The sequence below is a fragment of the Symphodus melops genome (genome assembly GCF_947650265.1).
Source record: "Symphodus melops genome assembly, chromosome: 7".
Classification (NCBI taxonomy): Eukaryota; Metazoa; Chordata; class Actinopteri; order Labriformes; family Labridae; genus Symphodus; species Symphodus melops.
In genome coordinates this window covers 23,152,601-23,170,521 of record NC_136697.1, presented here as the reverse complement: position 1 = coordinate 23,170,521, position 17,921 = coordinate 23,152,601, and the positions used below count along the sequence as shown (strand labels likewise).

Below are 17,921 nucleotides of genomic sequence, written 5' to 3'. Positions count from 1 at the left end.
AATATCTTGAGGAGTCAATAAAATGTGAGATATTTTAGTGAACACACCTCGAGGTGTGATTCGAATAGACCTCAGCTTAAGAATATTTTGAGTTTTTTCATGGGCTTCGTGGTTAAATTAAATTACCTCTCCAGTTCCCCCATCTGGTTTATTCTGCACCTGGTGAATAGTGTGACACAGATTCAGGTCTTTATTTGGACTAGGTTGTGGCCTGTGAGTGTGCCTTTTAAATGTAACAAGTAACAGATCTGTACAGTGAAGTAAGGTAAGTCAGGGTCTAGGTTATGTTGACAGGCTGGAGCAGACAGCAGCAGTGCCCTGTGTCTTCTCCTCTGGCTGCTGCCTAACCTTGGTTTCTCCTGGTTGCTTGGAACTGTGTTGACAGGCTCACAATGTCTAACACGGCTTCTCTTTCCTGTGACAGCTTCTAGCATCTCTGATTCAAGACAAGAGAGAAGCACAGAACTCGTTAAAAAAGAACCTCAAAGCAGAAGAGCCTCAGCTGACAGGTTTAGGAAACTTTCATTTTTGAAGTTGAACCGCCGAGACTTCTAAGAAAAATCACATTCAAGCAGAATATGTCATAAAGTATACGTTTTGCTTAAGATGAATGACTATAAATTAATGTTTCTGCTGTTAACAACATTTTCTGTCATCCAACCTTTAATAGTTATCATTCTAAGTGGATCTTGGCTGGCATAACAAAAAATGTCTCTGTAAAGACTGCTTTTCCCTAAGTATAATTCCCGTATGTTGCAGTGTCAAGTATTTATTCACAGCAAATAAATTACAGAAAAATCATGGCAGCAATAGCCTATACATGTTTCAAACCATGAGAATGAATGACTGTGAAAGCCGTGAGAAGCTGATTTTTACTGAAAAAAGTAATGTTCTGTTAACTGAGGCACTCTAAAGAATGTTTTAAAGAAAACACAAGAACTATCAGATGCAATCCTTTCAACTCACTAAAAGTATTATATTCTGTGCATGTATTATGAGCCTGTCCTTGTTTTCCGACAGGAGGCATGCTAACAGCTGTTTATTTAGACTGTGGCATACTTTGCATCACAGTGACATAATAAGCTACTTTTAAAGCAGACACATTCTGCATGCTGACTTCTTAGCCTTTCTCTTGGTGTTAGTTTTCAATTTTAAATGTGACACAATTACTGCAGAAATTACCTTCCGCTTGATTGTTGACCAAAAAATGAAAGAAATGCTGACCATAAGCACCACTAACACTTTTAGCTAACACTAAGCTAACATTGATTGCTGCTGCTGTCTGAGGCCATTTCTTTGTTGTGGAAGGTAATAGGATATTTTACATGAAGTTGCACTACAAATGTTTCCTATGCTATACAGTAGAATACATTGTGTTTCTACTATGACAAATTGATATGCCTGCTTTGAAAAGGGGCTCCTAGCAGACCATTAAACAAACAGTGTTTGTTGGCCATTTAAAATACTTTAAACCTTAGCTGAGATCTAATCCATTAAAAAAAAAAAAAAAAACATCTGAAGGGGGTGCAGGTTCTTTTGTACATTTGTGGAAGATATTGACTTTGAAGAACAAAAAACATAAGCATTAAAGAGGTTTTAGCCAAAACTGAGCTATGTTTAAATGAAAAGCTTTAAGACAACCTTCCAACAGCATATCAGTGACTATTGTTTGCTCTCTTTTTTTGATGTGATTGACCTAATTTACCGTGAGCACAAATCCTGAGGCAGTGAAGATAAGGAAAATAAATACCACATTGTCTATCTTTGCGGAAAAAGTAGCAGCAGCAGCTTCTACAAAATGTTTTCTTCTTTGAGGCTTTTGTATAAAGCCTGAACGGCTAAAAAATGTTCGCAGTACTATACACTATTTCTCCCATTTCAGAGTTAACCCATGACTGGCACTCTGACTGATAAGACTGACCGAGCAAACCTGGCCTCCCTTAGCTCCATATCATACCTGTTCCCTCACACAAGTACCTCATGGTCAGAGCCTGTAATGTGCCTCCATGCTGTATAAATACATACTCAGCTCTCCTAAAACTTTCCTCAACAAGACTTTCGAAGCCTCACACATCCTGTCCAGTGGTCGCTCTGACAAGTCCGCGCAGATCAAGGCCGGGGAGAGAAACTTTGGCCTTGCAGAAAGTTTTAGATGAATGTCAATGTTTTTGCCTGCACAAACCAGGATCACCCATCCAACACTTTACAGGGAAGGAGATGCTGCTGGATGTGATTAACATGAAAGGAAGAGACATGTTTATACAAGTGTGGTACCAGGGGGGTCAAACATTTCAGAATTTCCTTTAAAAACATGAAAGTTACTCCTCTTTCCTTTTACCTTCACAATTACCGGGATCTCATATCTTACTGTTACATCACTAAAACAGAACGCCAGACACATTTTCTACACTTCATAGTTAAACGTTGTTGAAAAGACGAGACATGAGAAGAAAGGCAAAGTATCTGGTTTCTGCCACTGCAATGTCTTCTCTGGACTATGGTGATGTTTTTAGTCTTGCGCGACTCATCTCAAAGCTTACACTGCTGTTGTAGCGCTGTATCATGGAGGCACGGAGGTTCATCACAAAATTTAACTCATTACTTTTGCTGTTCATGTTGGAGAGTCTTCCTCGTCCTTATGCAGACTTGCTGTATGGCGTATTATCGAAAAGTCTATTTTCTGGTTGTTTCCTCATAGTTTCTAACCAACATCAGTCAGAAGAGTACAGGAACTTACAATCTTCATTCCGATGACCTTTTCTTTTGTTTTTAAGGTCAGAACTGAACTACGAGAGAAGGCGTTTAAGTTTCTTCTCCCTTCACATGAAATTAATTACACAAAGTCTTGAATCTTAATGAATAGGTCAAAGGAGAACCTTTGAAATATATATTTTTAATGACTTGGAGGCAAGCACGTCTGGCTAGTTGTCCTGCCAGATATAGTCATTGTGGTTCATTCTGATACTGTGCATCTTTTGATGTATTATCTTTATGTTTGTATGCATGACTGTGCTGCTGTCTAGGCTTGGCCAGTTGAATACAGATTTATTGATCAAACAATGGAGTCTGGGATACCTAATATCATTCCATGGAAACATTGGCGCACACTAAAATACATATATTACAGAAAACATTGAGAAAATCAGCCTTGAATTTCCAAAAGTAAAAGTGCGTCTGATGGTTTTAATGCCAATGCCTCCATTTTGACTGCTACTGGAATAATGCAACTAAAGGTCTCTGTAAAATAATGTCAACAAATTACTTTAAATGACCTATGTTGGTTTTCAGCGATTGTTTTGGTCCACAACAATTTTCATGGCGAGAGCTCTCAGAGAAAGGAGGCTGTCAATCCTTTCAGATTGACTGTTGTAATATTTGGGACTTTAAGTTTAAGTTGTATATTGAACCTTATTTTTAGCTGAAGTGATATCTTATTTCAAGTCAGTAATGTTGCCATGCTTGGTCATGTCCAAATAATGACTCTTCAGTGTTCCTGATTTGAGCACATTTCATTAAGAGTAATCCTAGCTGTGTTTTTCTTCATTTATTTTATTTGAACTACTTCTTGGAAAACAAGTTCAGTCTTCAGACATTATGAATATTCAAAGACAGATCACTGGTTTATATTGAATACATTTTTTAAAGAAACTAATGAGACACTAAAGTGTGGTTTAGAGAAATCTCCCTAAATATATGTGGAGATGTTTGTTTGATCATGTATTCAAAACGAACTGTAGTATTTATACAGTTTTATAACAAGCATGGCAAAGTTTCCTACTTCAACAACACATGAGTCAAATGAGTAGTAACATGCTACATCCAGCGAACAGAGTGAGGTTACAGTGTTACCTTACAAATATTTCTTTCCATATTTGGTCTAGCATTGAAGTTTTTCTTTAGGAGAGGAGGGAGAGTCACAGAGTCACCTCATTACACCAGGCTGTGTCACCGTGAAATTGAAGAGTCCGATTAGGCTTGTTTTCGTCGCTCTGTGCTGTGGCCAATTTTGTCATTCTTTGGGGTGGTAATGTAATACATCTCAAGCAAATTGTTTGCGTCCCCCCCTTCGAAATATAAAGCAGCCCCGCCAGGGCTCCCCAAATTGTTGCAGAAATATTAGGAACGGATCACAAGTTAATTCCCCATGCTTCAATTTTCTGCCGAGGCGAAATGAAATTTGAATTTGCGAGGCTTGGGCCACTGCCACTGAAAGCCTGTGATTTGTTTCAATGACAGGGCCTATTATTGAAGTTGAGCATTGATGTAGGCATACAGTATGGTAATGTCTACCCCCCCACCTCGTCCCACCTCGGCCCTCATGGTAGAGGGGCGTCTCATTCATGTGATGTAAGCTGCCGAGACAAGGAGGAAGCCATGAAGAAATCGGCAATGGGGAGACTCATTAATATGGAAATCATACTCTGTGTACAATTTTATGTGTGCTCGTGTGTCTCTTACGGCACGCACTCACCAAGTACAATGTGAAGGCTGAAAGTAGAAAAAACAATCTATTTTCAGAATAAAAGTGATGCAATGAGGGAAAAAAAAACAACCTCTGCTCACATAAGAACATCCTTATACACATGCACACCCAATCTGAAGCCTGACCTACTCAGCGCAATCTTTTGGTTATCCAGCTCCACTAACTGCACTAAGTCACACAAAATTGTTCGAATAAATGGTTTTATTTATATTTAGGTTATTCAGTGACGCTGAGAATCTCTTCATCGACCACAATTTATGTCTCTGCCAGACAACAAATGAGACCCAAAACCTTGATGAAATGTCCCAGCTTGTCTAGCTGCATCATATTTTAAATAAACAACTATATATAACTATAGCTACGTGACATATAAACTACCGTAAGTAAATAAAAAAAAACGTCAGATAGCAAGAGGTCACAAACATATACTTTGCAAACAGAAAATAAATGGTAAATAAGAGGATGGATAAAGATGATAAATTAACAGATTAGCAATTGAACAAAATGCGAGAGAGGAGTGGCATAAACAAAGGAATTTTATTGAAACAAAAGAATAAAGAAACAGAGAGGGAGGGATGCAAACTGCAACACAGGTACATCATGGAGTCCCAAGGTTCTCTCGTAGGACAGTCGCTGGGTCATTTGTAGTTATTATAAGGTCAAACAATGAAAGATACAGATTTAAATTTGACCCTGTTACAGCACAGACGTGAAACCGACACATCTCAACCAATCACACATTGCGCAGCCACATGGCTGCACATCAATGTATTACACACAAAAAAAAAAAAACTAACTTTATTATTCAAAATTGAAAAACAGCAATAACATGATCCAGGTGAAAACAGAACAAGGATACAGCTGCAGGAGCAAAGTGCAGGAAGGACTGCTGAGGAAAAAAGAAATACGAAAATGCGTTCTCAACCTTTCAACATAACAGGCAAAGAGGTGGAGCCTTAAGCCTCCTAGTTAACAGCTACATACGCAGCACCCGTGTGCAGTCACAACCCTTATTATGTGTAACTGTTATCCTTCATGAAATCAAAAACATCCCCCCCCCCCGTACGGTCTGTGTCGATAACGACATGAACCATTTAGAGCAAACCTTTGTTTTGCACCAGGCTGTAAATGTGTTTATTTGTTGGAGACCACCCTAAGTAGACACTCCACGAGTTGCTGTTTGTTGCACTTCCACACTGGCTTCATTTTTCAGCAGCAGAGTTTTGTGCTTGTTTGGAACACACCCGCCCTCCTGAGGTTACCCCTCTAACATTAAATCCTGCCTCGAAGCTCATAAAGCCACACCAACCCTGTCTGCTCCACTACCTCTGAAGCTTGATCATACAATAAGTGCAGAAAAAGAACATGTTGACGATTTTACTATTCAAGGCTGCTGGCCCACCAGAGGCAGTTTATGTTGATGTACTTTCCCTCCATATATTATTTACAAAGAAAGCGCTGGGCCTTAATGAGCTCTAATTAAACGCCTGAGACTGAGAGATGACTGGCAGGAAACATTGCAACATGTGACAGGCATCTGGTGGAAGATAAGTGAGCAGGCGTTTGGCAGAGAAGCGCGTGGTGGTAGAAGAGTAACACTGGGGGTTGTGTGAACCTGCTCCTGAACCTGACTTACAAACTCTGTCAATCAAGCTAGCCTACAGCTGTCATGGTTCACAGGCTACCGGTGCAGAGGATTGGAGGCTTGTGTGTTTAGAGTAAGTGAAGGACTGGTTTAGAGCCAGAGAGAGGATGTGTTTGGGCTGATAAGGTGTGTGCAGTTTATGTTGGATCATATGGTTATGTGGTTTGCACCATTGCAATGTTTTTGTTTTTTAAAGGGGCAACAAGGACGGTTGAAGTCCTGTACAAGAAAGAACATTACGTCCGCTGTCTGATAGGCTCACTTTTTCTTTGGCTTTCTATTCAGTCACATGCTCACCAGCTAATTCACAGACAGTCCAAAAGACATGTCAATCATTGAATCATTATATCACATCTGAACTCTTATTAGAAGGCTTTTGGGTCGAGTGAGAAAAGTTATTTCATGAACAATTTCTCTCATAAAACCAGCCAATGATCAAAATGGTTAATCACTAAACAACTAACTGTTCCTCCCCAAAGAAAAGTCCTACATCAACATGCTGATTTGCTAAAAGTTAATTGCTTAAGTTTTTTAGACAAATCTCTCCTGACTTTCGCTCTGTAGTTTCTGCTTTGCATACAGTGTAAGCTAATCACAAATCTCTTTAATGTACATATGAATGACAGCCTGCTGTTACCTCTGATGGTAAGATGCAAATATATTTGTATTTCCTAAAAGAAGCTGACGATGGTGAAATGTTATGCAGCTCTGCGCTGTCGCACAAATCTTGACTTCAGAGGATTTACTGTTACCAGTCTGTGCGTGATTCAAATGCAAACAGAAGAGCCACTCATGAACTTTGGCAACAAACATTCAGCTTTGACACAGTTCTCATCAGCCATGAAAAACAACCATCTGAGGCATCAGATGTCCAAAGAGTACAGAAACGGAATTTTCTTAACGATGACAGTTTCAAAAGTCATTTGCATGAAAATGCTAAAGGAGTGAAACATGGATCAACAACGGGTGAATTAAAATAAGGTACAAAGCCATTTCTGCTCTGAGCTACTTTTGATGTCAAGTCAACTCTGTAGTAGTTTAAAGAAAATCATCACGTTATGCGTCAGCTTTTCAAAAGGGCAACAACCTATACATTTTCTAAACTGGCACAAAATACTCCGGGTTGATTGCAATAACAGAGAAGAACAGAGGTGACTGTCGTAACTGAGGGCAATTGTGAATAATTACACAGTGTGAAGGGTGCACGACTTAAGAGTGGTTATATTGCACGTACAAAACAAGCTGATGGCAAACAGCTCGAATGCAGCACAGCCTTTGGAAAATGGTCATAAATTGTGTTTTCATTAAAAAAAAGTATATTTTGCAAGAATCTAAAATGATGAAATATTTGTGCAGCCACTGAACTCAACATCACCATGCCTCTCAACAACCAACTTTTCTCAAAAACTGCAGAGGAATAATTGATCTATGCACATGTTCTGTCTTACACAATTTTACAAGAAAAACACACACTCAAAGTCAGCACTGTTCAGTCAGAATAAAATTACATTTCTAGTCAGTAACATGAATTAAGGAGAAAAACTTCTCGGCACATTATGCAGGTTGTGTGTTGAAATATCCTCATTCTGCTTTTGCCTAAGTTTCTATATGCAACCATTGGAAAGCGCATACTGTAGATATCCTAGGGGTTTAGATCCTTTCTGTGTGGTTCAGAGAGGTGCGATGCTTGTCATGTGAATGCGCTGTGGAGGAGTTACAAATTTAGACTCTTTTTAAGTGCAAGATACAGTTGAGGAGCGTCTGGATTCCCACTGGGAGAGGGAGATACCGAGTTTGTCTATAGCTGGAGGGGAACATTGGGGAGCATATAATAACACTATAATGTTTCATCCCTTATCTCAAATTAGTTTTCCCTTCAACCCAAATTGTCTTTGAATAACTCTCATGTATACCTCAGAGGGAAGGTTCAGGATAAAATGTGTTCTCTTTTGTCTTGAAATTTGCTTTTGTTTAACATCTGTCAGCAGACAAAAGTCAGTGGGGAATAAAACATCTCTTTTTAATTTTTCTCAGCCTGCAGTCATGTAACCAGTACAACACAGATGTTTCACAGGGAATTGAATTGCACAAACACAAAAAAGAGCATATTGTGTTGCATGAAAACTGTTTGAATGTTCTCATTTAGCAATCAACAAGTCCCTGGGAAAAAAAAACTAAAAATCTGTCTTTGCAAGTGGCCATTTTGGCAAGCATTTTGCATCAACTGTGAAGACACATTTTGAGATTTATGCAACAGGAAATGTGAACAGATAGCACTCATTTTTAAGTAGAGAGTAGTTTAATAATGCAGTCTAGATATGCTTGGTTTTCTGAAAATCTAAAAAAACTGCCCCCAGTGGGCGATTCAAAGGCATAAGAAAATGTCACTGACATATTTGACTTGATGCTTCATCGTTTAACAACTCAAAGAAAAAAGATGACAGTGTTCTTAAGCACAAAACAACAAAGAGGCTATAAAATGATACCAAAATGATAAACAACATCCATAAAGTACAAACAGTTCCCACTAGCTCTAACCTGAATGTAAAAACTACCAACTACTTTGAAACACATTTTAGCTTGAAAGGTGCATGAATCAAAAGCATTGTGTTTCAGGTGGCACCTTTCCCACATACAAGACGTGGAAAAAACTGTCATCTTATTTTTTTAAATTGTTTCCATGCTGTCTCTTATCGACTTTCAGTGACTGTTATTCTCTGATCGAATTTCTAAACACATGATACTGTATAGCTCTCACGGTCCCCACACCCTCTCCAGCAGGCTACATGCCTCTCATTTCCTACATGTTCAATAAATGAGCAAGTTAGAAATAGCTTGTAAATTTGCAGTTGTACTGGATAACAATATTTTGCATTTACCTATGAGGTACTGTTTTAATATGTACATTTAAATAAATAATAATAATTTAAAGTTTTTTTTTAAATTTGACAATAGAAGCAGAACAATGAAAAAAAAAGAATATCTAAACATAGAACCAATTGATTAGTCTCCATTGCTTCATACATTACTTTATTATGGGGTGTTTGCACATCCAACTATCACACGAAGTATGACAGAAAAGTTTTGTTTATGTTCTCATAAATTGGTGAGACTTTGATAGATGTGAGTGTGATAGATTTTTTTTTTCAAGTGATGTATTACATTATGACAGGTTTTTAGAAAAACAGATCTGTTGGAATTTTTAACTGATAATCACATTTATGACAAAGTTTCTATCACCTAAATTCCAACATCTTATCTAATTTTCTGCTTGAAGGTTTGTAATCTCAATTATGTTTGGGTCTATTTGGGAATCAAATGAATAAACAGGACATTGACATTTGAAACGAGACGTGGCTCTGTTATGGTTATTATACTACATGTTTAAAAAGGAGGGGTGAAGAAATAGATTGAAGTTAGAAAAAAAAGAACAAAAAAAAATAGAAAAAATAGAGAATGACATGGAGGGATGAGAGAAATAGCACATTAGCACTTATGGATTAGCTGCCTGTGATTCCCAGGCCCCGCTGCAGCCCTGTAGATGTGCAGCTCTGACCGAGCAGTCGGCCGGCAGCGGTCATGTCTTAATTAACGAGCAGACATCTGATCAATATGTGAGGAACGATGGAGAGCAAGACGTGAAAGGTGGGACAGCTTGCATGGTTCAAGGTTTTTGTTTTCTGTTGATGTGGAATAACATTAGAAATCAATAGCACGGAGAGCCCGGCCACACACTCTGACGCTCCACTAGAGAGGGGTGAAAGAAAGAACACCCATACTACCCTCCTATTAAAGCTCCAACATATCTTTTCTACCAGCCAAGATCACTGTACAGGGCAATTTGTACCTTCTGTACTCTTTGTGCAATGGGAGTCTGCACCTTGAAAAGCCAGTTTTATGACTTCTGCTCTGAAACAATTCTTAGATTTTTAAAGAAAAAAGCTGCTCTGGTTCTTTTACACAGAGCTATTCGTGGAAAAACTCTGCAACCTTTAATGGTGTACCTGATTATTAACATGCTTGTGGATATGAAATGTGGGATTCCTGCCTGTTTCTCACAGTTACTTTCATAGTCGACACATGATAAGACTCATCTTCAGATGTTTCGTACACACACTTTATGACAACTCGAGAATAAACAAAGCTGATAATGATGTTTTTTTTATGTACTGGACACATCATTCCCAAGCAGATCCACTGTATCACCTGAAGTGCTTGTGATCAAAGTTTTTATATTTTATTTTTTTGTCCTTATGTTTCTTGTCCTGTGTTTCCTGTTTAGTTTTGGTTACTTACCCTGTGTCTGGTCCCTCCTGCCCTTACCCCTGTGTCTCCAGGCTCAGCTTTTTGATTTGATGCCTTTTGAGTATGTGGATTTTTTTTGTGTTCCCCATTAAAGTTGTTTTAGTTGTGCGTTTTGGGTTTAGTCTTGTGTTTCAGTGGGACAGTTGTGACATCAGAATCAGATTTGGTTTTTATCACCAAATACATTTACATATACAAGGAATTAATCTTGTTGTATTGGTGCACAAGAAAAAGCCAGGCTTAAATAACAAGTACTTAAATAAAATCAAATATAAGATGCAATTACCAAAATATTAAATAGATTAGCTACATAAGGTAAATCTACTTTTTTGTAAGCCCCCTGGTTCTTGAATATTGGTTCACCCTACGTAAACTACATCATGGATTTTCTATGCATTTTACCAGGCAAGATGACTGCAAGTAATTACAAAAATAAATGGGTTATAGTACTCCTGATGAAGTCCAAAAAGTAACTTCACATTATTCACATGATGTCATGATGGCAGAGCCATTCCCAGTTCATTGTGAGAATATAATTCTGTGATGAAGGTTCCATTCACTCAGAACTCTGACATTCATGACCATATCTGCAGGTTACCTTTGCAAATATTTGGCTGTGTATGAGTGAAAGTTCATCTGCATTTGTGGGGCATTCTGGGAATTCTCAGCCAGGATGGCCATTCTGTGATAAGGCTTTCACATTTGGTTGTAGCCAGGAGGCTGCTGGGAACTCTAATCAGTCTCTTCCCACCTGTCTCACCGACCCTCTTTCAAGTGAGTTACTGATCCACCTCTGGACAGAAATCGTATGTTTATTTTCTTTTCTTTCTCACCGCAAAACTTTTGGTGGAAAATTGAATTTGATGCCCAGGGGCAGGGTGGAAAATTGGGCAAAATAGCTTATTTCCCCCCCACCCAACCTTTTGCTTCTCTTTCTAATGAATGGCAAAATAAGATATTGGTGGGAGATGCTATTTTGTGCAGGGTACCAGGCTATGCAATTTAGAACCCATCAATTCATGTTTACCGTATGAGCATGAATACTGGACGAGTATTTCTGACTGCAGAACATGTATACATCTCTGAAAAGGCTGTGTTGGGAATATCAGGGCACCATTACGAAGCTTGTAGTAGCATGTGATCAAAGCCATCAAACACAGTGAAGTGTTGTCAGGTTGTTGGCTCGTTTTGACAGCTACGGCTCGATGACTGAGCTGTCATCTAGATGTATTGCCATGCAGCAGTCATGATGATTAAGAAATACTAAAGATATCATGAAATGTGTGTTATTTAAAGCAACACTGTTATATTCTTAAAAAAGGAAACCTCCAAGATCAAACCATAAATCTACTCATTATTGAACAGGGCAAGGCTAAATTTGGAACCACAGCCTGCTGCTGCATGTCTCCACATTTCACTGATGTGTCTCCAATGATTACCATTTAATCAGCTGCAAATGCTCTTAATTACAAGATTAGTCTCCTACCAATTAGCCAACTTGCTAATGGTTCTAATCTGCCATTGAAGTCAGCTGAATCCTAATTAGGGACTAACTGTTTCAATTCACACAGGGCCCATCTGATGGGTCATTACCAACCTAGTTATCCTCATATAAACCAACTGCAGCAAGCAGCACAGGTCCCATTTGGAGAGCAGCTGTAGAGGCTTTATGATCACCATGTGGGCCATTTCCATGCGTCATGAAACCACAATGTTTCCATTCCTAAAAATCGTACAGGCATTGTGATGACTCACTGAGGGAAATAAACGCTGCAGCATTGCAATCTGTGTTAATGGCATATGCTCAGAATGTCTTCAGGGTATTACTGGAAATGCAGATTTTGATTTTTGAAAATTTCAACATTGACCTTTAACCTTATTTGGCTCGGAAGAACGCTACATTGAGTTTTAGTTTAGCTCTATACAATGAGTATGTTTTATAACAATAATGGATCAAATGAGTCAGTGTTACATGAGAGGGGTTGCTTGAAACAATGGAACCAGAAATAACAATAACACAGCTTCGCTGTTCTGTACAGCTCTGTTTTTTTCAGTGAGTCTTTGGATTTATTCTTTCAGGCCTGTTAACAAAGGTTGTCTTCATATTTCTATTCAGGGATGAATTATGAAACTGTCTGTACACTCCCTGCTCAAGACTAAAGGCCATGACATGCAGTTGTTGGAAAAAAAGCTGGTTAACATCAGGCAGAAGGTCAGATAATCCTTTTAGGAGATTGTTGAGACCAAATTAGAGCAAGATTACAACGTGTACTTTAATTTATCAATTAGGTGAAACACTTTGATAATGTAATGTTTTGATGCATTTGGAATAACTGTGTGCATACAAGTCCCCCTCCCTCCCCATCCGAACTCAACATTTCAGTGAAAGACATAACTTGACTGTAAATCATCTTATTATGAGACATAAAACAGTCTTTGACTTCATTCTCACACGAGTCCTTCTCTACAGATAGACTATCACACCAGACTAAATCTAGAGCTCGTTGTAAAGTAACTGAACAAAATTCTGCAAACACAGATATTTGACTTGGGGCAAAATGTCACTTTCCGACTAACTGTATTTCATCAGACAAAAAAAAAAACAACTTCTCTCTGCTCTCTATCCATGCAAGATGTGACTACTCCTCTTGCACCCCCATTGTGTTGACGCTAAAAGATGACACTGTGTGTGTGTTGGGCGGATGTGAAAGAAATGCAACCAATATGATTAGCTACATGACACCCTTGCAATGCAAAGTGTTTTTCACACAAAATTGTGGATGATGATATTTAAAGGTGTACACAGTGAAAAGGTCATAATTCATATCAAAGATGAACATTGCCCAACCACACACAAGGTCTGTGAAAAGTTCATATCAAAAGTCATAGTAATGAAAGGTAATATCGAATGCAGTTACTAAGCTGTACTGACTAAAATGCTGTAAAAGAAAACATTTATCCAAATGATCTGCTACCTGACCCAATAATAGTGATCATATTTTATAGGATAATGAGACATCTGTGGAATCTTAATGTGTGCCGGCCATAAAAAATGAGAGACATGCATTAAAACTCTTCTCTTCGGCTCACGGGAGGCGAGCTCAGCCCTCTGTCCTTGTCAAGTTAGGGTTATAATAAGTAATTTAGGAGAGTAGAGTTCAGTATCTGCGCCAGCTGCCAGCTTTTTTTTTTTTTTCTGATTCCGACTTATTTTAGAGATGGAATTTTGGGCTGGTTTGAACTTATTCTAGGCCATGGAGCACTTTGCCCTTGTAAATGGATGTGGAATTATGAAGGACTTAGTTCTCATGGAGGACTAGCTTTGAAGATTTTCACTTTGCACTTAAAAAAATTCAACCACTTATAATCACCTACGTGATGTCCTTATCAAAATGCATTCATAGACTTTCATTCATGTTGTTCATTTATTGACTCTGTAGTTCACTGAGAAGTTTTGATCCAGTGTGTTCAGAAGTTTGAATTATTTATCAGGTTTTTAACAAATCCATCTGCAGGAATAATCTAAAGCAGCAGTCTTTTAGGCTATTGATACAGTGCCAAGGGAGCTGAGGGATGATGAAAGTGTGTCTGAGGAGAGCGTTGTTTTTATTTAAAAATGAACTGAAGAAAAACCAGAACGAAATCTAAATGCGTCTTACCTTCCCTGCACCTTGATGTCAGAGATGGCATAGAAGTATCTGGAAAGGTTATTCTCATCCACCATGGTGGCTCCGGTGGCTGGCTTGAGCAGCCTAATCCTCAGATCAGTGATGGTGAAGAAGTCCCTCAGGTTCTTGGTGGTATCCAGCTGGCCGTACAGCGAGGCCATGTTGTGTAGCCGAGGTCCAGCAAACAAGGCAAAGCGGTCCTTTATCTCAAAACGTACCGTCTTGTCGTTCTTCCATACGTAGCCTCTGGAGTAGTCCTCGGTGCAGATGATATCCAGCAGGGTGCGCTGGGTGAGGTCGTTCACTGTCTTGGGTTCCATGGTAAAGGCGTCCAGGCAGTCGGTGGCATAGAATTGGTACGGAGTCCAGGTCCGTCCGTAGTCCAGTGACTTTTCCAAAACCATCTGCTCAGGTCGACCAGACTCAAAGGTCAGTATGATGTCATCCGTCAGCTCGATGGTTTTGTTCCAGGACAGAGTGATGTTGACCTGGAGGGGCTTTGGGTATTTCTTCCAGGAGGTGGACTGCCAGAAAGTTGTGGGGTTTCGACCCTCAAAGTCAAACATCAGCTCTGGAGGATGAGCCAGCTCCTCGGTGGTGGCGTCACATTCGTTGTTGCACATGTAAGGATTCTCCTGTGAAGGGCACAGATAGATCAACATGTGTTAGTGTTCGCTGTATGAAGAGAATACAGTTGTTTATAAAACCTAGATATTGTATGTAAAACAAAAATGTATGACCAGTTAGAAAGCTGTTTTAGTTGAGTAAAATGTGGGGGAACAAGCCCTAGGTATTGAGGAAAGCAACATACTCCTCCTTTGGTTTGGGACACAGATATCCTCTTCCTACTAGCTGGGGAGAAGGTAACTCTACAGCAAGACTCATGAAAGTTTGATCAGAATTGATCAGCATGGTGGTAAAATAAATAAGAAATCAAGGCCCATGCTGAAAATACCTGAAATCTTCTGTTTAACTTCTTGCAGGTAGAGTTTTTGACAAAACTGACAAATGGTAAAGAAGAAAAGCAGCTAAGAACCTTAAACTCAAAAGGGTAAAGGCTTTACAATGTGCTGCATCAACTATTAAACCGACTGCTTAAAGAATAAATACGTGGATGTTCTTATTTAAACAACTTGAAACAAGTATTTCCCGGTGTGATGGTTTCATTCAAAAATGCTTATCTGTTTGATCTTATGGGTCTACATGCCGAATGGAAAAAGACAAGAAGATCCATGATTGTACAATTCATAGCGAGCCTCATGAGGATGACTGAAGTACTTAAGAAATGTGCTTATTTACTGCAAATTCATTGATAACTGCACAGTCATGTGCTGCTCCTTGTGTTGGGAATTTGAAACGAGTCTACGGGATGCTAGAGATTGTTTAAATACCTGTTCTAGTTACTATTGGAGAAGAATTCAGTCTTGGAACGCAGTGTTTTCAAGCACATAGCTTTTATAGTCCCACCCCTCACTATTACAAACCCAGAAGCATCCCCCAGGTCAGCTGTTGGTCCAGGTTGTTTATTTTCCAGTGGCTCGTTACCCTGCCATCCCATCAGGATTCCGGCAGCGTCCTCAATAGCATTTCTATCACACTCAGTCCAGCGTGTATTTTATAATCCGCACTAGGAATGCTGCCCCCAGAGCTTCTGGCGACAGTGACCCTCTCATTAAGTTGACACCGTGGATCCCAGATTCACGTTCAGCGGCCATTCCTGCCTACTCTGCCACCCAAATTGCCAGCGTAATTGATATTCCTGTGTGGTATCTCTTCAGCGATGGGAATAGAATCCCGATGAGTGTTTCTTATGAAACACGCAAAGGGACATGCATTTTTCATGGGCCAGCGTCTGCTCTGTACCACAGACATCCACTGGAGAAGTATGGCTGTTTGTGCGAGTGTGTTTGCGGGGAGAAAGAGGAGCTCTTGATGCGTTTGTGTTTGTTTGTGAGAGGGGATAGAGAGCTCTGAATGTGTTTGCTTGTGTGTGTGTACACGCGGTTATATCCTTGTGTGCGAGTGTGGAGGAACGGCAGAGAGAGAGAGAGAGAGAGAACGGAGAGAGAGAGAGAGAGAGAGAGAGAGCTGAAACAGAGCCAGAGAGCACAAGACACACTCCAATTGACATTCCTCTCACCTCTGCTCCAGGAACAATGAGGTTAAGTGTGGATGAGATTCAGATCAACTGTAAAGCGGTTCGATAATCAGCAATCATCCGACACTCTACACGCAAAATTATCTAAAGGTGAGAACAGTGCTATCTGCAACATTACTCGCTTATCTCTCCGTGCATTCAGCTCTGTCTGCCACTTTGTCGGGCGCAGATCGCTGGCAGGAATACTGATAAGCAGACGCCATTATATTTCATTTGAAAAGACCGATGGCTGCTTTTCTGTCTTTGAGTAAAGACCCCAAATTCCTCTGGCTTAAAGAAGAAAAAAAACACTGCTTCATGTTTATCTTCTCCCCAGAAAGCTGAATGCATGAACTCCCTGTTTTTGAGATACAGAACTTATTCATTTTATTCAACGCTGGACTCTGATATGCTATCAATGGCCCACTCCTCGGCTGGAAGTGATAACTCTGCGTCGAGATAGAGGCAGACTAAGGGATTGTGGGTCACTGGGCCTGCCTTGCTGTCTCAAAGGAGCATTGAGTGATCCAATTAGGAGAGTAATAAGGGTTATACTGCCGTAAGACACAGAGAGAAGGAGTGGGAGGGACAGAGAGTATAATAGTAAAGACCTTTTAGCAATGTGTTTTCTTATAAGAGCAAACCTGGCTGCTAAAAGTGTTCTCTCACACCCACACAGATCCAGATAGAAGCTTGAAAGGCCGCAGTGTAGCCAGAAAACAGAAAGGCAGGAGAGAGAGAGAGAGAGCTCTTAAAGAGAGAGGGTAATCGGGAGGATGTTGGCTGCCTGAGTTTGGCCACAGGGACAATAAATCGTACTTGTGTCAACTGCTTTCCAATGATGTGGCTCGTTATGTACGCTATTTTTCCCCTAACAGCCTTGGAGGTCCACTCAGACCTTGACCGTATTGGGGGGCGGGGGGGAGAGACAGAGTATGAGAGACAGATTGCCCTGTTGTCATTCAAGCACATGGGTTTTCACTGAAATTTCTTTCATTTATTGCAGCAATGATGTTCAGGGTGAGCAGCGGGGTGGCAGCCTCTGCATCTGCCCGAATGGGAGCGACATTCGCAGATGATATAAAGAACTCAGACCGCAGCGTCCGTGGCTAATGAGAAAAACAATTTCCCGGCTGAACAGTGAGAAGCAGCGTAAACAGAAGCTTTGAAGGGAGAGAAATTTGCTTTATCACGCCAGCAGAAGATGTGTTCAGAGACCAGTGGAAGGCAGTCGTAAATTGAATCTATAATCATTCTCTCTCTCTGCGCTCCTGCCCCGCCTAAAGGCCTTCAGGGAAGTGATTATTCTAACCAAGCAGCCGGTTCACATACAGAGGCTTGCTGTGGACAAACCTTTCATGAAAGCACCTTTTCATCATTAATAAAAGAATCTATCTTTTCAAATCTAACATGAAGTGACATGAGCCTTATTTACTTTTTTTTTTTACCCATGAATCCCCCGCACACTGGAACGCTTTCATAAAGTCCAGCGGAGGTGCAGTGATAGTGACACAGAGAAAGGTCAGGACCTTTCATTGGATTTCCTGTGGTGCTTATTTAACAACAAAAACAATGCATTATGAAGATCAATAGCTTCAGTGGTCATTTAAGACTCAGGGCAGCACTACTATGCCGGGGGGCAGCTATTGGAAAACAATAAGCCCTCTCAGCTTGATCCTTCTC

General features: G+C 40.0%; 1 protein-coding gene across 4 annotated transcripts in view; it reads right to left on the bottom strand.

Annotated features, from left to right (window-relative positions):
* The window catches only part of LOC306826571 (netrin-G1-like), a 73,928-nt gene that overhangs the window by 19,751 nt on the left and 36,256 nt on the right, over positions 1 to 17,921 (bottom strand). For all 4 annotated transcript variants that reach the window (XM_079347966.1, XM_079347965.1, XM_079347964.1 and 1 more), the window contains exon 3: positions 14,093 to 14,736. In XM_079347966.1, the coding sequence (XP_079204092.1) occupies positions 14,093 to 14,736 (644 nt within the window). The remainder of the gene's footprint in view (positions 1 to 14,092; positions 14,737 to 17,921) is intronic.